Below are 22977 nucleotides of genomic sequence, written 5' to 3'. Positions count from 1 at the left end.
AGGTTAATCTAAATAAGGATGTTGAAAAATATACCTGACGAACATTTCTCTTTTTCTTTTTGCTCCGGAAGTTGATGGCAAGTTATGTATTTGATACGAAAATTTCATTTTCATTGTATTAATCGGTTGCTTTGAAAAAAAAAATAGAATTCGCACTCTTGGACGGTAATTATGTAACCTGAAAGGAGTTACCCAGAATTAATATAACACGACATTCAGGGGATGTTTAGAAAACGTGGACGCTGCAGGTACACTCCAGCCTGTGTGTCAAAAATAAAAAGGGGGAATCTTTTTTGCCCGAGGATCAGGAGGTGGTAACAGCTACCTTGACCCAGTAACGAATTTTAAATTCAAATACAATTGGACCCTCTTAAAAGCAGCCGACCCTCGGCGCCCTTAAATAAGCCGTCTCTCTATCTCGAAATCCCAGCTCCTTTCACAGTCGTACGATATACCTAATAAACTTCTCGCCGTGTGTATTAGACAGAGGCTTAGAACCCTATGGGTGTAAGTCCGCGAACGAGTTTCGGATCGAATGAACACAGAGCTATTTTACATTGGTTGACGAATTTTTTTAGGGTGAAACGGTCAGGTTTTTCACGTACAAAGAAGTACAAATTTCAACTTCCAGTGAGTACATGTATAATTGTATATTTATTTTTTCCAACTACGATTTATCCCTTGAAAATTTATTCACACCTTTCAACGTCACGTTTTTTCATCGTTTTCGAGCAGTCGCAAAAACCGCCCTTACGATTCCCAGTCGTTATCGAAAGCCGAACCTACCCCAATCTTTTATGTCGTGACGCAACAATGGCATATGAGTCCTGTAACAGGGCAGCCCTTGTAAAATGCATTATGCGGGACAGACATCTGCCTGTGAAATATAAGCCGCCAATAAAAACATGTATAATAACAATATTGGCAGAACGAAAGAATAAGAATGAAATAAAAAAAAAAAAAAAAAGGTCTTCGTCGAGGCGTTCGTCAAGCTGCACCGTTGCGGAGGGAATGTACGAAGCGATGAGAAGAGGAATAAAAGGGGCGCCGACTGGGTGCCGTTAGATGAACAATAAGAATAACAACGAAAAAATCAAATCAAAGGTGGTTAAAAAAAAAAAAAAAAAACTTAAAAAAATACATACACGCGAGGGAAAAGAAAAACAGTCGCGATATTAAACGATCTTTACCAAAGAGAATCCAAAATTTTCGGAAATTAATTTACGTGCAAGCTATTACATTCTCTCATGACGTGTCCTACCTGAACTTGAATCTATGACTTTATTCACTTGATCATTTATTCGTCTCCTGATTTTTAACACGATTCCATTCATACGACGAAAATTCTTTAAGGTGCTGAACTTTGAACTTTTAATACGTAAAGTCGGAAAGAAAATTTTCAATTCATTGAACTTTAAAGAAATGTAACCAAAATTCGCGGGTGAAATGGAAAAAATTTTAAAATCGGACCTTTAACAGTTCCTGTTAGCATGACGTTAAGTTTTGAAGGAGTAAAAAAAATTTAAGAATTCGATAACTTTCGCGGATTTCGTTGTTCAGACTAAAATGCGATTTAGAAAGGTTACACAGGTTCTAAACTGGTTTGCCCCTTGGGCAGTAAAACCTCGTTGTTATCAACGTGAGGCCCGAGTGATTATGACAACTTATATACTCCGAGGATTTCTGGTCGTTCTTTATTTTTTTCCTTTCTTTCCCCCTCGTGCATCGGAAGAGGCGTTTATACATGTAAGATAATTACTGTTCGAGTGGGAGGAATAATTAGTGGAGGGGGCTCTCGACCCGCATGCGAGACGGTAAACAGCGTGTTAGTAGCGAGGTATTATACAGTGGACTTGAGCTGAGCTGAAAAAGAATTAAACGAAAGGCGGAGGAATGTGTGTCGGGATATATAAGAGATAGCCAAGTTTGAGGAGGTGGCGATGGGGAATCAGCCTGAAAGAAATGGCCATTAAGCTGTACTTCTAATCTCGGTGCGGATTCCCGAACCTGCTTCATCGATTTATCCCTCCGGTTCGTTATCTCCCCGGGTCCATTACGCTCAGCTGCATTCGGAAGAGACGCTCTCGGATTCCCCCCGGATCGAGAGCTCAGCTATCCGAAGACTTTATCGTCTATAAACAATTATTTTTCTCGCGGTTAATTTAATTACAAAGCCAGCCGTCCGGGAGCCGTTCCAAAGACTGTCGATTAGAATTTTATGGGGTTTACTTGACGCGCGTTCATCTCGACGTCCGGTTGAATATCACATCGGGGAGATCGATTTTATATAACGTCATCCGTTTTATTTCGGAATTATCTCGCGTTATATCTTTCCGCTGATTCACTCTCGAAATAAAATTTTCAATCAAATCACCGCTCCCTCCAAATTCCAACCTGTGGAAAAAGGTGTGCAGTGCATCTTTTAAGGCCTGGACTCCGATCGAATCACTGATTCGTTCTTTACGCGTTGAAACCTCGGAGCGATTCATTTTTATCTTCTTTTTAAAAATTGTTTACAATCTGACTGAATCCATCCTCGTCACATTTGTCAAAGTATAAACTCAGCCCTTCACTCGAAGTCGGTACATTTATCACAATTAATACACAATTCCGTCACGAATCTTACAAACGGTCTGTCGATATTCTCCGATCAACTCGGCGCGCAGACCGAACTTTCGGAAGGATTCGTGAGTGAGGAAAAGCATGAGTGTAAAAAAAAAATATATATATATATATGTATGAGAGAAGAAAAACGGCGTTGGACATCGGAGGGTTGCTTGAAAAATGCTTTTTCTCGATAGACGTGCGGGAACCTTTGAATAATACGAACCCATTATCCACGCCTGGGAGAAAACCCAACTTGAAAAAGGGGCGTAACCACCTTTTCACCCTTGCTGCTTCGAGTCCTGAGAAGCGCAGCGCGAACGATCGATTTATTCGGTGTTATCAGGAATTCAGTTTCTCATTACGATGATAAATTTACCATTCGGTGAAAATCGAGCCATCAGTCCAGGACACTTCAATCATAGTACGGTTTTAAATCGTTTTCGGAACCACGTTTAAGTTGATGATGCTGAAAAATTGGACGGGTTTTACTTTTACCCTGAGCGGGAGATATTCATATCAGCTGTAATCATTCGATTCAAATTCACAGGTGCTGATCAAATCTCTAAATAACGATAATTCAGTTTGACGAAGATGTCGCGTATCGTCAGGAACGAAGATTCAAAAAATTCGAATAGTGAGCATTTCGGAATGGTGAAGTCAAACCTCCATAAAGTTTCCACTCTTAACCCTGCAGATTCCGAATAAATTTCATTCTTGAACTTCGACTGTTCGGACAATTGACCCAGCTTTTATCGTATAACATTAGACGCAACGGTGCTTTGCCTGTGATCTCGAATGAATTCCGTATCGAAGTGCGGAGTGCAGATGAAGTTACCGGCCTGATTCGTCCCATTCGATACAGCGGAATAACGAGGTGAAATTACGGTGAGAGAAAACGGCCGACGAACTTCTTTTTACGTACATGATCCTCGGAGTTTCGAGGCTCCGGGAGTACGAAGGTAAGGCTACGGAACAGGATACAGATATGTATACACAAGGCACGAGTATGTGTACACATGCCGATGTCAGATGTGGGCCTTAGGCCTATAAGTTCCGATATATTCCGGCCGTTTCTTGACTTCTTTCGTATTCAAGTGAGCCGGCGAGTGGTTCCCTCTTTTCGGTTTAAATCATACCGCAGCTATACGATGGGCTTCGGCCAACCTCGAGAGCTTTCTAGTATTAATCAAATTAATTAGATACCTTTTAAACCTAATATGAAAATGAAATGACAAAACTTAAGGATACACTCGCGACTGAGAAACGTGTCGTACCTACCTGCGCTACGTAGTACGTAATATGCGACCAAGTGATTATCGCCGCCACAGCAGCTCAGCTCCCTCGACTCGCGTTTACCCCGTCGATTTAATTGGGCTTATCTATAAACCGATCGACGTGTATTTTTCCTTTTCTTCTCGCATAGTTATCTTTTTTCATCCATACCCGATACGTGAATCCCGTGCAGCCTGAGCTATTTTATCCTTACTTAGATCTGAGTTACACCGCGTTTATAAATCCTTTTATCGATGTTGGTACCTACGCTAAATATTAGGGAATGTTTCCCTCGTTTTTACAATAATTTTCATTCGATCGTCGATCTTAGTCAGTCGCGCCTGCCAGAGTAGCAGCGATGCTGTCCAAAGAGGAAAGAAAAACTTTGGTCTTCTTCTCTTTTGACAACGAATGGTGCGCGTAATCTTTGTCATCGATGCCGTCGTCGGAGGTTGAAAGTTCGTCTCAAGCGTGAAACGCCATCGTGGCATTTGAAGGACCGTTACTGCCGTAAGGTCGCGACATTTCAACACCGTCTGGCTGATGACTGCAAGTGTGCAACGCGCGCAAGAGTCGATAAATTACCCAAGAAAAAGAGAATTTATCAGGCACTTTGTGCGGAGCTTGAGAAAAGATGAAGGCAAAAAATTCCAGGGGCTTTTTTCTCCAAAAGTGAACCTGCAACTTTAAATCTCAAGGACCTTCCGAACGTTCTGCAAAACGGATGCGGCCATAGAATCCAAGGCGGTACATTGCCGTGTGAAAGAAGAGATTTTCTGCGGCCGACGAATCGAAAAACAATCGTCTTTTGGCTCTGCCCTTCAAGGAGGGGAGGAAGAAAGGAAGGAAGGTTTCAAGACGAGGAGAAAAGGTACATACGTTACCTCTTCGAAATCCGTGGTCAGGCCGCAGGGCGAGATAACCTTGGGAGTCTTTGGAAGGTAGGACGATCTTAAAGTGCTGCGGTCTCCGGATAATTAGAGGGTACCATTGATAGGAGAGAGGGAGGGGGTGATAGGCGGACGAATATGACGGTGAATAAGCCAAGTTTTAACGATGTAAAGTTTTCGAAGTGGGATAAAAGCCCGTTTAGAACGTACAGGGAAATAATTCAAAGAGAATCGTGGACACGCGTGAGCGTGAAATTTCTGAAAGAGAGAAAGTCGCGCTTATTCGCGAGTCGAACGGGGTGGTGGCAGGGCAAAAAGTAAACCAAAAATACACCGTCTAATCCTTGAGGCGCGGACCATTACTGTCATAAGAACGTTATGCCCCCCTCTGAGCACGGACATTTTTACAAGCTGCAATTTAGGACCAACACGCCCTGCAGCGTGATATCCTAATATAACTTGAGAATTATCGGGTACCTATGCTCGGTATACACACACAGCTGACAAACGTGTTTTTGAGAATTCAATTCAACTGAATTATTCCACCAGCGAGAGATCAGAGAGGGAAAAGAGTAGAAGAGGCGAGAGACAAAAATGAGTTAAGCTTATGAGAATACTCTTTGTAAAGGTGTGTCAGTCGTATGCGCGCGCGTGTGTGTGTGTGTGTGTGTGTGTGTTTGTGTGTTTGTGTGCTGCACGATTTAGGGAATATCCGTATAATTCCTGCGAGCTGACGCGCTTTATGGGATTGTGGATATAATTCAGGACGTCAATCGGCGACAGCTGCGCCAATCGACGCGTGGCTAATCGGTGGTAATGGATTTTTCACATCGGTCAATTAAAATTATTCCCGTATAACGCGAGACGTGGACAGTCGTAGAATCGGTATAATTTTATTGCCCACCGTACCACGTGATTTGAGTAATAAAAGAATACGTAAGCGGCTTGTTTGTACGTCTCGAGGATGTACGTGTAATATTGAACTTACACCCATAACGATACGCGATTTAAATCGAATATTGTTATACGTATATGTATAAATATTTTCTCCAAGCATTCCAGATTCCCCGGGGCTATCGATTCGAGGCTCGTTAAAGATTTTTCTTACAACAAACATACGTACGCGATAAATCATATCTAGTGTAAAATATAATAATGGTAAATTCGTTATAACGCTAAAAATCCCGGGCTGGTAATGAGCAGAATCGTACGGACATGCCTGAGCAGCCGCGTGTACACCCCTACACTCTACCTAATCGAAGAGGCATACATAAATTGTCGGATAAATTGGGCGTGGTTAGTTTTTGATTAGGATTAGTTGGCTTCGGGTGTAGTTCGGCATCGGCGCTACACACGCTCGGGGTTTCGGAGGAGAAAGACGGCTCTCATCGTCGGACCAGCCGAGATTCTCGGGTTTGAGGTTGAGGTCGAGGTCGAGGTTCGGAGAACGCGTCTACTTTACACAAGCTACGTTATACGTTAACGCTCTGCGGTAGAATCCGGAGTGAAGTGTAAAGGCTACGTCTATGGAAGAGCTTAGAAAATTATAGGGGAGAAAATCTCACTGTGTATGAATAAGTTATATAATCTCGTTAATGTTTTGAATATTAGACTCTATTGTCTGTCCCGACAAAAGCTTGACTTAAGCCACCGGATTTCATCTATCTTTGCACTTAATCCGCTGATTGACTTTCGGTTTTTTTAAATACGTGTTCGCTTCGTGAGTCTGGTATCAATTTCCAACCTCTCTGGAAATCCTCGGATGGAAGAGGTGGTCAGAAAATAAAGAGGGATGTGTGTACCAAATTTTGTTGGAAATGTTATAATATAGAGAACCAAATTCAGGGGATGACAATTGAGGCAATAGTTTATTTGTTATAGCAAAATACTTACCGAAAAAGTAGACTTCGTAGTTCCAGCATGCTCCGATCGGGTGTTCGAACGATGATATTACATTATTCTTCAAATTTCCGAATCAACGCACTTTGCAATTTTTTAATCACCATTCACAGTCATGCGCATCATATTTTTACCATTCACGATTTATTCGACATTTTATAAATTTCTTGTACGTACGTAAAACCATTTGATTTAGGCTAAGAAGTGGGGAGAAAAATTTGTATTCTCGTTTGAATTCGGTTTAAAATCAGTCGAATCTCTGCACTCAAAGATTTTAATTCTGGACAATCTAATCGGTTCGTGGTTCGTTCAAATCAAGTTGGGCAAGGCTTAAATATATCCGAGTACAAGTAATAAATCCGAGTGTAGATAGATGAGCACAAATATATCTATAATACGATACGAAAGATATTTCGGTGATAAAAAATGGATACTGTTGGCCCTAATAGGATTTTAATCCTCTCAATGACTACGGTGAACTGATTGCGGGCGGGAAACCTGCGCGTACGGTACTCGAGAGCTTCGTTTCTGAATCGCAAAATTCGAAAACTCGAAAATAAAAACGGCGACAGGAAATCGGTCGATAATGAAAATGTGCAACACGTGTTTCCTTGCGATCAGCTCAACGACGACAATTTATCAACCACGAAATTTCCCTTCGTTCATAAATATTTCTGTATATTATTTTCGAGTGTAAATTAGTGGTAGGCATACGAAACTGATGCGAGAATATGAGAGATGCACAGGTATAAAGTTTCTTATCAAGCGTATAATATATTACAATATGTGGAGATATAGAAACGCAACTTACGGAGTCTCGTTTACTTTCTAGTCTTGGAAAAAAAATTTATTAATCAAAGTCATGCGACGAGCGTATGTCTACGTATATGTGGTATATACACGATCGAAGTAATTGCTCGTGAAGACACGCTGCACTCTGGGAGGATTACCGAAAATTTTTAATTGCCTAAAAATTTCGTGATACGTCGTGATTAGTTATAAATACGAAATCCAAGTTCACGAGAAAAGCTTTTATACCCGATTATTATTTAGAATAAAGCGAAGAAGCAGGAGATGAAGATGAAGACGAAGGAAGCTGTATCCACGCATCCCGAATATTAATGTATTATAATTGATGCAGGTAGAGCTACTGAGAGCTCTGATAAGAACTCCTGCTGTTTCTGGGCATAAACTCAACGCATGCGCTCTCCCCACCAGAACTTTGGGATCGTAAAGATAAAGCCCATATTACACCACTCTGCGGTATATACTCTTCGTCCACACTTTGGATCAACCGAGAACCGTGATTACACGAGTAGAATAAACCGAGAAGATCTCAAATTTCGGCAATATCGAGCAGTTACGGAATGAAAAAATGCAGGAAAAATCGCGTGATTGGAATTTAAAAATTCATACGTCGAGAGAGATGTTTTACTTTTTATAACCGGCCTGTTTTGATCCGCCGGATTAGTTTTGGTACATAAATTTGACACGCGCGTAGGATATAGGGATATACTGTATAAATAGGCGTGGGTGGGATCGCATTAGGGACGGGAAGAGATGTGATTTTTTTTTTAAGTATAATATCTGCGGTGGCTGAGTTATTGCGGAAGACGATGGCAGAACATTATTACATGTGTATAATACCTCGAGTAATTAGCGGTATTCTCAATTTATTTGACGTTTCGTAATCAGATACTAATTAATAACTGTTTATTTATATTGCACGATCGAATATGTTCATCGATTAGTTCCGCTGATCGTATGGAATGAGTCAGTAGAGATGATCTTATATATACTAACAATAAAAGAAATATTTAATACGAAGATGGAGAATAAAATGATTAATGTCAAATGATATTCAAATTTTGGGTAGATGAATTCTGTTCCGAAAGAAAATATTCAACAGAACTTTAACTTTGCTAAAACATCGGTAGAAATCGATTTAAAAAAAAAGATCGTATTCCAATAAAAATTTCACCGTTGTTTTAATTTGCCAGTTTGAAATTCTTTTGTTTTTCCTTTTCTTTTACGTAGGTTATTAATTTTCTCTACATAATTCCACTTTCAACCGAACACGAACCAAGGTTTATTGATCTCCGCTTTGTAAGTCTTCAAATATTGAATAAATAACGTGAAATAATGTATCGTTTTTTTCGAATAGAAAAGAAATCGTCGAAATAATACGATGCGATCAAAGATTTGAAAAAAAAAAATCAATTGCCTGGTCTGACCAGCGTCAGATTATAAAATAATCGACGTGATTCTCGCGGTAATCGGAAAATATTAATTATCAAAACGTAATTGACGCCTCACGATTTTGGTGCATCGAAAAAAAAGGTATAACCGGATATTGCAAATTCTATCGATAGGAAAAAATTTCTTCCAACGGGATGTTTCCGCTTCTCTATAAATACACCGATCCAAGCGTTAATTATTTATGATTATTGTATACAACCGTCGGCGTACGCGGACGATGAATGAGCCCAGTTTCAATGTTTGTAAACGTAGAGCAGGTTATATGTTTGAAAAAAAAAGAAGTAACAAAAATTCATCCCATGCAGCGGAAGTTTCGTTCGGATACCCTGCAGTGGGTTTGTTTTTAACCGGACGGAAACGATCAGCTTTGACCGCCCACGCATCGAGGAGGAGTCACGGGACTTTCAACGATTAATTATCATCGGTTCCCTAATGAGACTAAATAATTGAGCTGCGGGCCAGGCCAAACAATTTTCATCATACGTGTAATCTTTGAATGATCGCGTGTGTTGAGGCAGACATGCTGCATAAACACGAACATGGAACGCGTAAAAACGAACAAGAAATAAAAATGAAAATAAGACGAGAATATTATTCTCAAAAGGAAGATTGTTTACTGATTAGTAATTACCTAGCGACCGTCAATTAGCGTCACACCAACACCTATAGCTTACTTTTCTCCTCTACGATTGTACAACGTACTGTTATACCTCACGTACCATAATTTCACGCGCAATCCGCGGTAAAATTACCTCTATCAACAAACGATAATAGGTAAAAATAAAATCAGCAAACTCGAACCGTCGATGGTTTTCCGTCTTTATTTCTTCTATTGGTTTTTGAGGTAAAAAAAAAAAAAAAAAAAATTCTGCCCCGCGTGGGTGAAAGTGTGAAATTTGCGAAAACTTGTACATTTATTTCTTATTCTTTTGTCAATAATTTTCGGTCGGCAATAATTATATATATAGGTATGTATATAATATGTATTGTATATATTTTTGTTTTTTTAACCAAAGGCAGAGTTGCGGTACAAGTTAGGAAATAATCCGAGAGTAAATAGGAAATATATTACCGGTACGGCGGCACTTTGAGAGAGCAACACGCGAGCAAAACGTAGGCGTTCAGCATTGAAATCACGCGTTACTGTCCCGCAAGACGCAAGTCGCAAGAAGCAAGACTTATTAGGTACCGACTTTGGCTCGTTTCCTCCCAGCCTCTGTTAATACAAGATCTCGTTAATTCTATCCGGTCCAACGTCAGATGTTATTAATTAACCGAATCGAAGAAGCGGTCTAGTTTGCCTGTACGGTACTTTTCTTTTTCCCCGCTTGATGATCCATTCAAATGATTGTTCAAACGCTCCACGCAGCTGTCTCAATCATAGAGAACGACAATCAATTTTACTCAGACATCCGACGAGCTTCTTTCAGTTTTTTTGTCGGATCGTTCGCCCGATTCGAATATTTCGAGTCGTTTAAGGGCGTTGCCTATGCCTCGAAGAGCGCGCGCAAACAGAGACTCACGATTTTCCTTCTCATTTCCTCATTTTTGAAGATAATTAGGTTCTTAGGGGGTCATTTTGAAGGTAAAGGATAGATCTGTGTCGCCTTTTTTGCCGAATTTTCGATTTCGCTTTCAGATTTGCGTAAAACGTACTTGAAAGTACGTTATGTTTGAAGTGAAACACAGCGGACAGTGAATTTTTTTTCGCAATTCGGCGAAAAAGGCGACACAGATCTATTCTTTATCTTCAAAATGACTCCCTAAGAACCTAAGTATCTTCAAAAATGAGGAAATGAGAAGGAAAATCACGAAGCATAAAACAGCAAATTTTTCGCGCAAAAGGCGGGCGGCTGCTAGCGCCACGACTGCGTTGGCGGGCGACCATGCGAATTACAGGCGAGGAGAGTAGACTCAACACCCCCCACTACAATTCCCCTCCTTCGAATCCTCGTCGCTCGGCACGTGGATAGTGTTCCGCGCTTTTATTTTTGCTTGTGTTTTTCTACAGTGTTTTTTATTATTTCGAATCAGTATTTATTCCCGCGATGGCTAAGAAGAGAGGGAATGTGTCTTTGGAGAAGAAGAAACGACCCGGCATAAAGATTTTGGCTAAATTTCAGGAAAAAATGAGGTAAATCGAATTATTTATATGATTGATGGTGCACCCTCTCTGACTTCGAGATTCAATCACTTGAGTACGAACAATCGCAGGGCTTTAATTTAAGAAGGTACTTTCAAGAGCCGATAGTGCTGTTCATAATAGCAGTATACATTCATTCTCTAGTTTTTTTATACATACGAAAATATAAACTAGAATGCATTGTGACGTGTGGTACTAGCCCGGTTTGCATTAGTCGCTAAAATATGTCATCAATTTGTTACGTGTTCAGGTTAAATGATCGAAATCGATATTCGGCAATTAGCATGAGTGTTTACACTTTGTCGATCATAAGGAATATTCTTATCACTTATTGTGACTACCTAAGTATCCAAGGTAAAATTACAATGTACCTGGCAGAATTTTCCATACAAAGTAAATACGGCGCGTACGTATTAGGCCACTAAAATACGCGCGTTTTGTTTTTAGAAATAAACTTGACGTAATTCTGGGGTAATCATACATGCACACATTACTTACAAATCAGCCACCTACAAAACTGTCATCAAATCAGATACTACTGCCAAGTATAATTTATTTAGAAACTAATGATGATTTTGATATACTATAACTAATGATGACAAAAAAAAAAAAAATTGAAGTCATTATTGAAATTCTAAAAAAAAAAAACGTAAATTTTGATAAAAAAAAAAAAAACAATTGGAGTACGTGGTCCTGGCGGGCCCATGCTTATATTGCCATTACAACATTGATATAGCTCGACTTGTATTTTCTTGTGCTTGTTTTAAAAAAGCCCGCCTTTACCACTATCTCCAATTTTTTTTTTTCAATATCAATTTTGATTTCAATTTTTTTTTGTCGTCATTAGTTATAGTATATCAAAATCATCATTAGCTTCTAAATAAATTATACTTGGCAGCAGTATCTGATTTGATGACAGTTTTGTAGGTGGCTGTTTTGTGGGTGGCTGTCAAATTAATATACTTGGCGAAAGGTTTTTGCAACAGAGATGCTTTTTGGGGATATCAGTACTTTTTGTGGGATTTCGCTTGAACATTTCAAAATTTTGCTCGCTCGCTGCGCTCCCTCGATAGATTTTTGGGATACAGAATTAATATTTGAGACGAAAATAATCGGTGGAAAAGCCAAGTTAGAGCTTTCTCATAATTACATGTATCAGGTCCAAGGTCTTCTACACATTACGAATAGGAAGTGGTGCTATTTTATAGTTTGGACGTCAAAGGGATTGATTTTTGATAAAATAAAACGTGACGATAAATTCTGGACCGAAAAAATGGAGAATAAATGAGCAGATTTCTTTTACTTTTGTTTGTAACCCGAAATCGTAGATTCTAGACGCGCCCGACAACGCTCAATCCGCGAACCCCCTCAAATCGTCGAAGCCCAGATAAGGCCGCGCGTAAGAAACAGTAAATTCACGACCGACAGACGACAAAACACTGTAATCTAAATATATGTACATATGTACATAAATATAATAGCTTTGTATATAGCTTACGTGCAATATTTCTGTGATTTATGTTTAGTTAGTTATATGTATTACTGTGCTAAAAATTTGCTAGTCATATCGTTATAATTATGTATCTGATTATTCATTCCAGGAATACTTTCTACTTTCCGTACTACTTTCCATAGTTTGCGCTTTCTATAGAATTTATTTAGCCATATAATGTATACAATGCTCGATGCTTTGTTATATCAATTTTCTTTATCAAGATTACTGTCATGTTTCACTTATACTGTTTCAATTTAATTTCTATGAGATCCTTCTCATACAGATTTCGTGATTATGTTTATTAAGTTTAAACGAGTTCAATTTTACTTTTACCATTTTATATTATTTTTCATCATTTTGTATTTGTTTGGTGCAAACCCGATCATGGTTGGGAGGTAGGGACGGGTTAGGCGGGTCTCTGTTTGATAGCGACCTCCACGTGGTGAGACCTGGGAGATTGATGATATTTTCGTTGCTATATCATGAATTTGCTCACAGCTATTCGTTGCATTTTCAATTTAAAATGACCTGTGACGACGTCTGGCCGGTATTCGTAAATAGTTACGTATTATTTTCGAGACTGTATTAGGAAGAGCTCTCAGCCGATCAAGCTATGCTTTGAGCTGCCTCAAGACAGTCCTGCAAATCGAACCTGACTATGAATACCGGCTATTAGACTATTACCAGTCACGTGATCGCATTGCGTAGAAATACGGACGCCGGTGAATATAATTTTCGTTGAAATATGAAGAATGTATATCTATATCAACATACGTATAAGGAATTCTACGTCACGTCAATCAAAAAATGACCTCGTATTTTTTCAATCTATTCATACTTTTTTTCACATGAAATAAAGGTAAAAAGAATCGACACGCATTTTGGTGTTCGTCCGAATTATGTTTGTTTTCGAAAGTTACAAGACAATCATTCAATTTTGATCCAAAAGGAGCTCGGATATATCCGGTTCTATTCGACGTAAAGACATCATTTACAGTGCATTCGGAAGGTGAACGAATAAGCTTTCATAAAAAAAATGCAATGTTGAACATTATTGAAAATCCCAATTTTTATAAACAATTCAAATATTTGACGATTTTTACCTCATTAATGACAAGTTTTCGAATTATAAAAAAAATAGTTTCGGGTTCCTTATTAAATTCTGTATTACTAGTAAATTTTTCAAGTGGAATCTGAAAGGAGTCTACTTTTTTTTCTATTATTCATCAGGCGCTGCGTCGTGCCGAGCGCGATACACTGGGCTGTTTAAAAGTATTTGAAACCGAATGCCCGTGAGGGGTGGAAGAGGATAGCCGCGTCACCCGCCCCACTCCGGCGACAGCTCGGCTGCTCCGTCTCACTTGTTTCTTTACCCTCTCTCTCGCCACGGTTAACGCGGGAAGCGGAGTAGCCCGCGCTTTCTGGCTAGGCAACGCCCTTAATAACCACGATTTTCCTTTGTCTTGGCTTTTCTCCCCGCAGAAAATTATGAATAGCACCAAATCAAAGCCAGCGCAACTTATAAGCTCGCAGAAACTTTAGCGAGAAGTTGAACATTTTTTTAAAAATATGCTGGTTTGGCTATTTGAATATGTCTTGTCATTTTCAAGTGATACATCGTACCAAAGAAAATTTCTAAACACCTCAGTATCCCTTCATTCCATATCTCTTTTTTTTAATTTTCATTGCCTTTGGCGATGAAAGAAAAGTATTAGTTTCGGTCGAAAATCACTTATTTTAATTTCAACGAATCTTCACGTTTTCACACATTTGGAATCCGAACAACAAGTTTTTACAAAAATGCCGATCTGTCGGACTGTCTGACAAACTCTCGCGATGGTCTCGGAAACTGTTTGATGAAAAATTTTAAACTTACAGAATTTTACAACGAAATGATACTGGAAATAAATTGCTATTAAATGTCTTACCGACAAACATATAGCTTTTCCTCCTTGTTACTTTTTCTGGATTTTTTTAAAGGATCATGTTTTTCGCAGTTTGTATATAATTTTTTTGATTTTTCAAAAAAAAAAAAAATTGCTAATTTTCTTTACAAACTCTTATCCTTGGTTGCCAAGTCCTGTTAGTTTCAGATTTTTCACAAGTATCGCGAAAAAACTGTCTTCCCGACGTGCTTTTTTTGTGTTCTGTGAAAAACAAAAAAAAAATCGAATTTTTCACAGACAATAATCACGTCTTGGCTGCATCTGTGCGTAATATGAGCTTCGGAATTTTCGCAATTAGAAGTGATACTTGTTACAGACGACGTGCCGTTTATGCAGGCGGTATAATGGTCGCTGATCTTCGACGAGTATGCTATATAATCGATACACATGCATAAAATATCATGTATGTACCAACGTATGCATTTATATTATATAGGTGCTAAAGTAACTTGGGATCCGATGCCAGAGTTATCTTGGTAACACGCGTTGCATGAATATTGATGAAGTTAAAACGCGAGTAATTAAACTCTTAAATCTCGTAAAAGCACTTACGCAACTAATTTATCGATATTTTTCGCTAACACTTTGACTCATTCTCTCTCCCTCCCTCTCTCTCTCTCTCACACATCGCGTACAAACGGCGCTTCTTACTGTCTGGTATTTTGCATCGGAAAAAAATCCAAGTCGACTCGTACCAGCTGATTACATAAAAAAATGGGATAGAAAAATGCAGGTGGTAAAAATTTTTTGTACACAAATGTTACCAAAATTCGTGACGTGTTTATTGATGTTTTGAAATTTGAAAAAACTTTGCGATACAGAATATATCGACAATTTTCAAAGCGCCAAACGGAAATTAAATTGTTGCAAATTTCATATTCGGGGATTAATTCGCAGGTGTTATAATTAAAACGAGTAATTATCGACGCGGCTATCAAATCAGACGGTGAAATTTAACGTTAATCGCTTGTAATAATGCCTCGAGTACAAGATTGATGGCGTAAAATGTAATGCAACGCATTAATATTCAAATTGAATGTACAACTTGACACGATAAGATTACTTGAAGCGCGTGTTCATTGAAGGCGTGTGAGAAAGTTGGAAATAAAAAAAATAACTTCGGTCGCCTATGTATATAATATTTGCAACTTTCTCACGGCATCGTGCCAAATATGGAAACCCTGTTACATATAACGAATGCGGCATTGTGAGAGAAGAAGGCATAAAACACGTTCCTTCCTTCTTGGCGAATCGGCGAGGAGCGTTTATCCGAGCGCATGGCACGAGGCTTTGGTCTACTGGACTAGAACCTAGAACATAAAGCACCGTCAGTTTAAGCCGATTTGCGATGCCGATTAGAGGGAACGGTAGGCATATAAACCGCGTTACACGTTGCATTAGAACCGCTTCTTGTGTAAGTACATACTTCTTGTTATATATCTTTATGTACTTAGGTACCTTTCTTGGAGAAAAATAAAATCCTGCCGAAGGTGTGTTGTGAACGTAATACGCGATATGAGATGAGCTGGAAGTTGGCGAAACTTGTACACGTCTAGATGTGATTCGATTGTACGTCTAGTCAGGCAACTCGAGCTCGTGAATTCACATCGCTTCGGTGTATTAAGTATATCTGATTTCGTCGTAACCGAAGAGCCGAGTCGCTGCTGCTTTAGCCACACGTTGCTACAGCTACATAGTTGGGAATTGAATTTATTATACGAGGAATAACTCTTTCCCGCTGTAGTAAACGAAATATACCGTATAATTTCCACTTCTAATATTTCAAGTCCGAGATATTTATGAGGCGATAAACGGCGAATGAAAAAGTAACATTTTTCCCCTCTTTTATATTTACTCAATTTTTCCCTATTTCTTTATCATTTTAATTTCTTTATTTATTTCCTCAATATAGCTTCCGATGTTTCACCGATTGAAAATTATTATTCTACCTGTCGCTCGCTTCCTCTTCTCGTGTTTCTTTTTCTTCGCGGTTCCCATCTCACTTTGGATATTCCTATCTCCTGGAGTTAATTCCTCAACTTCGGAGTTATGCATACGACGTTAGAAAATGACGGGGGGAAAATAAAACGAGAGGCTAACAGAAATGACAAAGATTTGTAGCACGATAGTTCAGAGTGATTTTCTACCTCCTTGTAAACGCACAAGCTTGTAGAAATTATTTCTATTCATAAATCAGTCGAAAGAAACTTGTACCGTTAAAAAATACCTATACTACACATAAAAATCTTACGTAACTGTCATTATACACCTTTTTATATGTATATTGTAGACCCGTATGGTATAAACAACGCATTTCGCACGATTATATACATCGCTGGGCAAATGTGTGATGTAATTGCCGAATTATAGGTGTAATAGGATTTTACAATCAAGAATTATACTCCAGCGACATGTTTATGATCGATTTATTCATACGCTAAATATATTTAAGCGATATATTACAAGCCTAATACATTATATGTACCTATACACTTTTTCGCGATCGTCGATTTCCTGTATCAGTCATCATATATATCGACAGCTCAAAAGAATCAGAACCGGTGATTAAATCATCACAAAATGGAAATTCATAATTCGATAATGTGTTAGAATTGGGCGGATTACCAAATCGTTATGCAATAGGACCTGTGCATTTTTTTTCATACGGATGAATGTAGTTATTCACTTATACTTATACAACGCAGTTGTTCAATTTACCTCAAAACTTCAACAAGTTAATTTCGTTTTAAAGGAACAATTCCAACAGCTTTGCCAGGTTTTCCTTCGTCGTGTAAAATTAATCCCATTTCATGAAGTACAGCGCTGTCAGCCACACCGATTTTGTTCAAACCTCGAACGACGTCTTGATTAGATTGATTATTCTCGCAGACATTTCTCATGGCAAGAATCGTCCACTGCATGATTACTGAATTTTCAAGCGTTAAGAAAAATTTGGCATGTAATTGAAGGATAGAAAGAAAAGAATCTTAAATCATGCGCCAATCCGATTATTTGTCAAGGATACGTGGATTTCTTGCGTCCATGTTACAACAATCTAAGAGCAACGGAATTCCGTCAGTTTCTCGAAGCTGCAACAAATTTATAATGACACTGGGCGCTCAAGCTTGCCATTTTCCTGCAGGGACAAATCAGCGTTAGGAGTTCAAGAATAGCTGTTACAAAATTATGAAACCATTTTTGCGATGTTTACACATCTCCACGGAATGTTTAAAACAATTTTCAACACACTGCCACCATGTTTTCCTAAATTTCTTTTCGAATAAACACTGAAATATAAATTTAAGTCCACGTCCTGTGTCGGAAAAAAATACTGTTCTAAATTCGAACACTTTTCATAAATCATATAAAATTAAAATGGCCGCCATTGGCAGGCTTGCGATTTAATTTCGACTGTACAATAAATTCCGGCACTCCTCAGTAATCGAGCGACATTACGCGGGACCCGAAACGATGGCAAGAATAGCTGAGCTATGACTTCGAATTCGATCAATGCTAAAAACTCGAGAAATCACCTTGCCGAATTCACTCGCATAAAACTGTGTACACGTATTGCCTGTCGCTCGCTGTTAAGGGGTAGCTATGTGGGTATGTGAGAGGGAACGGGTTAGCAGTAATCTTGACCGGTTCTCCGAAACTTGAGAACGATTGATCGGTACGTAACGTGTACGATCACATTCGTACATGACAGAACATCGTGAGCATTTACACAGCCAGGTTGCAGTCGCGTTGTACGGCGTATATACCAATGAATTACCGCAGTCATTGCGATCGTGCTACGGTGTACTGTAAATTCCTAATGAAGTATCGGATTGTAACTAATGACCGTGTCGAATAGCTGGGCTAAAGCAGTTAATTCTCTCTTTGTTCGTTACCAAGCGTAATAAAACGATAAACGAATCGATTTTTCATCGCGAACACCATCGATTTCCATACCCTGTTTATTGTTGATCTGCGTTACAGCGGTGACAAAATTTAGCGGAATTTTAAAGTTACGGTTCTCGTTATGTTATGTTCTAATTTGTACTTTTAACATGTCTCGATATTATAGATCGCTGATAGAATAGAAATATGTCGTCTCTGTATCGACAATAATAACGAGGCTAGTCGACTGTCGGTTAGATAGAGAATCTCCGATTCAAGTCAGGAACAAGAATATCGATAACCCGGGGATGCCTTCACTGCCAATACGAATAAGCAGACGATAAAGCAGACAGAGCTGACTACTGATGAGCTCGTATAGCGAACGTTGGTAAAAACAAAATTTGCATTGATTGAGGCAAGGCTTATTTTTAAAATTGCTTCAGACTCATGATTCCGTGACAAGATAAATTATTTGACTCTATGATACCGAAATCGACAAACGATGATTCGGTAATCAAGTTCCTTTCACTCACCAACTTCTGATTAGCCTTATGTTTGTGTACCATGTTTCCAATAACTCGAATCAGTCCAGCTTTAAATCCGAAAGCGGGATGAGACTGGATATCGTTGGTTTTGTGGCCGGAAGAATTTTCTCCACTCGGCGCGAGCTCGCTGAGTTTTTGCACAGGTGTGAAGAAATTGTCAGATTCCCTGCCAACCATGTGCAACGACTTCAATAAGACTGAAAATATTGGAAATCTTTTTTAATTCTAATGAGATCATACTTCTTTTTCCGATGATAGACAGTGATCAGACATACTCACATATACAGTTGATTAGCAGGCTTTTGTCTTCTTGAAGATTATTAGAATAGTTACTGGACGATGTTCTCGACGTAACAACTCCAAGTATATCCAAAAGTATTGTGATCTCCATCGGCTCAGTGCCGTCCAAATACGAGTTCACCGTTTTCAGTACCAAATCACTCTTTTTCTTGAAGCGTTCTGATAAAAAAGATATAACCTCTTGGGAAAGATTAAGCTCAGAGTTACGCAACTCCTGCAGGAGAAATTCCAGCAAATAAAGTCTGTCTTCGATCAATATTTTGTCGTAAACGTTTTGAAGCCTCCCAGGATTTTCCAATAAGTACTTTAGAGCATCGGTTGCTGATGGAATTCCCAATTTGACTGGCTTGATTAACAATATCGTCAACTCGTTCTTTGCTGTTTCAGAGTAATAGTTTTCCTCACAAACAGTGAGAACGTTATGAATGAAAGCGCAGACTGCCCTCAAGACTGGAAAATGATCGTGCCGAATGAGCATCCTGTGTAAAAATACATACATCAATATGCAGGAAAAAATTTAGTCAGACTCTCATCTAAATAATTTAACGTCTTACATCGTTGCTTCCTTAAAGCGTTCGTCGTGAATGGCAGGTGGTGAATATTTACAAAGATTACATAGAAACTGTACACATAGTCTGAGAAGTTCGAGTTCGTCATCAGATAATTTTCTCACATCTAATAAATGTTGCACAACGCAGTCGGCAGCCCACTTGGCCACACCGTTGTAAGGAAAATGAGTAAGCAAAGGATAACCATGTTCGTCTGTTGAGTCGCCAATGGAAACCTTAGCGTAATTTCTCCCAAGAGCTGCATAAAAATCCTCACTTTCTATAGGTGTTAATGTGTGCGCATCATATTCTTTGGGAGTATAGCCGTTCACACATGAATTCATCAAGCATTTTATCAGCATTATCTTTACCCTCATAGGCACATTCCTGGGAGAGTTTGTCAGGGCGTCAGATATCCTGGCGACAATGAGTGGATTCACCAATTTTCTGGAAAATAAACGAAGGTTGAAATTAAGAGGTAGAACATAATGTAAGTTTGAGGTTATGATGCCATCTTTTGTAAATATACCGTTGTCAGGATCTGAAATTTCGCGACTCGTTACGCACGACTTATTAACATACCCATTTTCAGCCCTCGGAAAAAACTTGGGCTTCAGAATGCTCAATAACGTTTCCCAATCCTCTGTTTGGATACACGATTCTAACCTCGCTTCATTCGTATCCATTATTACACTTCAAACCGAGAACAGCATCGAAGATTGAATCTGCCGCGATTTGTTTTTCGAACAAATTATAGATACAAACTCATAACTCTTCCACCAAAGATTTTACTCTGACATTTCTCATCACTTAGCACTTTGACAGATTCCAACGCCGGGCACGTGCGTCAAACCTTGCGTCAAACTCCGTTGAGATGATTCAACAACACAAGTCAAAATAATTACGAATTTGTCTTGGTATAAGTCATTGAATTCCATATTAAAATAGATTAATTTATCCTTATATTCACCATAAATACTTTTAATAACTGATTTGCGTTTTTTTTGCCGTACTTTTGCGACACCGTTGAATAATGGCTAAAATTGTGAGCGAAATCAAAGCGTCGTTTGACTCTGTAGTAACTACACGCCAATCTGCTGTCGTGACTGGCGCGTTTGTAACGAGCTAGTGCAGTCGGTCCGTAACGTTGTCGTATATTCAGAATTACTTTGACCCTACACTACCCGGAATAAGACGGTAAGACGTGAATTTTACATATTATAATTCAGAGATCAAATAAATCCGAATGCCGTTTCAATCCTGGCGTAATAGTGACCGGTGTAACGCCGTAATGTTTTGCAATGTCATCATGCATAACCTGCACGAACAATGCGATGAACGTTTTGTCTGTTAATAACTTCGTATATTTCTCCAAAAATAATATATTGAAGTCCGATAAACAATACGGTTTACAATATTCGATGCAATTTCATGTATGAATTATGAAACTTGTCAGCAGCGGTGATAACATAACCTCAATTTCAATGTACTAATATTTTATTGACGGCTGCTGCTTATCCGCTTGATTTGCAGTTAGACGCTTTGTATTGAGATATAATCGAAATTGCAAGCTAGATCAGTGGTTGTATACACTTCAATAGATACACCAGTAATTCGGATTTAATTTTCAGTTGTGTAATTTGAGGTGGCTCGGTATTGATTCTGAAGTCGACTGTAATATAAAGAAACAATTCTGTGATTGCATGTAAGAAAATTGGAGAACGTGATGAAAGAAGCATATCACCTGACCCATTTTTGTTTTCGTTTCAGATGTTTCTCACACGTTCCGAATACGATCGCGGTGTGAATACTTTTTCACCGGAAGGTCGTTTGCTGCAATTGGAATATGCCAACCAAGCGATCAAGCTGGGATGTACAGCAATTGGTATATCGACATCAGAAGGTGTTGTCCTGGCGGTAGAGAAGCGTGTGACGTCGCCATTGATGGAGCCGACGACAATAGAAAAGATAGTTGAAATCGATAAGCACATTGGCTGTGCGTCTTCTGGTTTCATGGCGGACTCAAGGACTCTAATTGACAGAGCTAGAGTTGAATGCCAGAACCACTGGTTCATTTATAATGAAAAAATGACCGTAGAATCCGCTGCCCAAGCCGTATCTAATTTAGCCATCCAATTCGGGGATAGCGACGACGATGGTAGCGCGATGTCAAGACCCTTTGGTGTCGCAATTTTGTTTGCTGGAATTGACGAACATGGACCACAACTGTTTCACATGGATCCATCTGGTACTTTCGTTCAATTCGACGCCATGGCTATTGGCTCGGGGAGCGAAGGGGCTCAACAATCGCTTCAAGAAGTTTACCATAAGGTTTGTATAAATTAGTTATATTTCACAATTGCATTGTAGTTTTGCATTGAAGAGGAGACAGAAAATGTAAATATGCCAATGACCACTGATCCGGGAGTGTAACAGATCCCTGGTAATACTCGCAGGGAATGGTGCAATTTTCAAGTGAAGCCTAATTCTCTGAAGATGGCTTTAGAAGCTTCATAGACAATGCAGCGTGGATATTTGTGTTCATTTCGATTTTACAATATGTCGACGATGGTGGTTTTCATTTGTTTGTGCAGTCTATGACTCTGAAGGAGGCCATAACGTCTGTCCTGACGATTTTGAAGCAAGTAATGGAGGAAAAGTTAAGCGACACTAACATCGAGGTCATGACAATGACGCCCGGGAAAATGTTCTATATGTTTACAAAGGAGGAGCTACAGGAGGTGATCAAAGACATTGCTTAAATCAAATTTTCACACGATTTTGGTTGAAAGTATGAAATTGAACATTATAGGTAAAATCGTGGGTCAAAGTAACATACTTACGTGAATGAAATTACTGTGAATTACCTATACTTAATTTCGGAAGCTGAGAAATCATGTTATAATTTTATCGTCTTTTTTTAATCTAACGGTTTACAAAACCGGTAGGAAAATATAAAAATTCTACAATTAATACTTACGTTGACTCTCCTAGCTGAGAGAAACACCTTTGATCCGAAACATCCCAATCAAGTATTCGATACTTCCCGATTTTTTGAATCTTTGTGTCAAATTCCTGCTACCATAAACATCAGAAATGATGGGTGTGTTATTATAGATTTCTTACATCTTTTTAAAACGAACGTCCATCTTCGATCATTCTTCAATTTCAGAAACATGCCCTCGTGGGCT

General features: G+C 39.0%; 4 protein-coding genes across 6 annotated transcripts in view; 1 reads left to right on the top strand and 3 right to left on the bottom strand.

Annotated features, from left to right (window-relative positions):
• Window positions 1–6778, bottom strand: part of LOC124219091 (Wnt oncogene analog 2) — a 71881-nt gene extending 65103 nt beyond the window's left edge. The window contains exon 1 of the mRNA XM_046626285.2: window positions 6663–6778. Coding sequence (XP_046482241.1) covers window positions 6663–6691 — 29 coding nt within the window. The 5' untranslated portion in view covers window positions 6692–6778. The remainder of the gene's footprint in view (window positions 1–6662) is intronic.
• Window positions 1–22977, bottom strand: part of LOC124224833 (lachesin-like) — a 287180-nt gene that overhangs the window by 55080 nt on the left and 209123 nt on the right. The window lies entirely within an intron of this gene.
• Prosalpha5 (proteasome alpha5 subunit) overlaps window positions 1–22977 on the top strand; it is a 153616-nt gene that overhangs the window by 130235 nt on the left and 404 nt on the right. Inside the window, exons 1-3 of one of the 2 annotated variants that reach the window (XM_046626336.2) lie at window positions 20839–20983; window positions 21557–22117; window positions 22381–22527. In XM_046626336.2, coding sequence (XP_046482292.1) covers window positions 21557–22117; window positions 22381–22527 — 708 coding nt within the window. In that variant the 5' untranslated portion in view covers window positions 20839–20983. Of the gene's footprint in view, window positions 1–20838; window positions 20984–21556; window positions 22118–22380; window positions 22760–22977 lie in introns of those variants that run through there. The other variant, XM_046626328.2, reaches the window with a different exon arrangement.
• LOC124219002 (ataxin-10) lies at window positions 15292–20643 on the bottom strand. Of its 2 annotated transcripts, XM_046626049.1 has the most exons (7): window positions 20369–20643; window positions 19793–20233; window positions 19218–19717; window positions 18927–19135; window positions 17537–17600; window positions 17230–17437; window positions 15292–15821 (listed from the first exon to the last, which is right to left on the bottom strand). In XM_046626049.1, exons 1-6 carry the CDS (start codon window positions 20470–20472, stop codon window positions 17247–17249), a joined length of 1509 nt encoding a protein of 502 aa, XP_046482005.1. In that variant the 5' UTR covers window positions 20473–20643; the 3' UTR covers window positions 15292–15821; window positions 17230–17246. The 2 variants fall into 2 exon arrangements, with proteins under 2 accessions (XP_046482005.1, XP_046481997.1); XM_046626041.1 differs by lacking the exon at window positions 15292–15821 and having other exon boundaries at window positions 16920–17437.

The sequence above is a fragment of the Neodiprion pinetum genome, chromosome 1, assembly GCF_021155775.2.
Source record: "Neodiprion pinetum isolate iyNeoPine1 chromosome 1, iyNeoPine1.2, whole genome shotgun sequence".
NCBI lineage: Eukaryota > Metazoa > Arthropoda > Insecta > Hymenoptera > Diprionidae > Neodiprion > Neodiprion pinetum.
The sequence above is the reverse complement of the archived record's forward strand: the minus strand, read 5'-3'. Positions and strand labels throughout refer to the sequence as shown.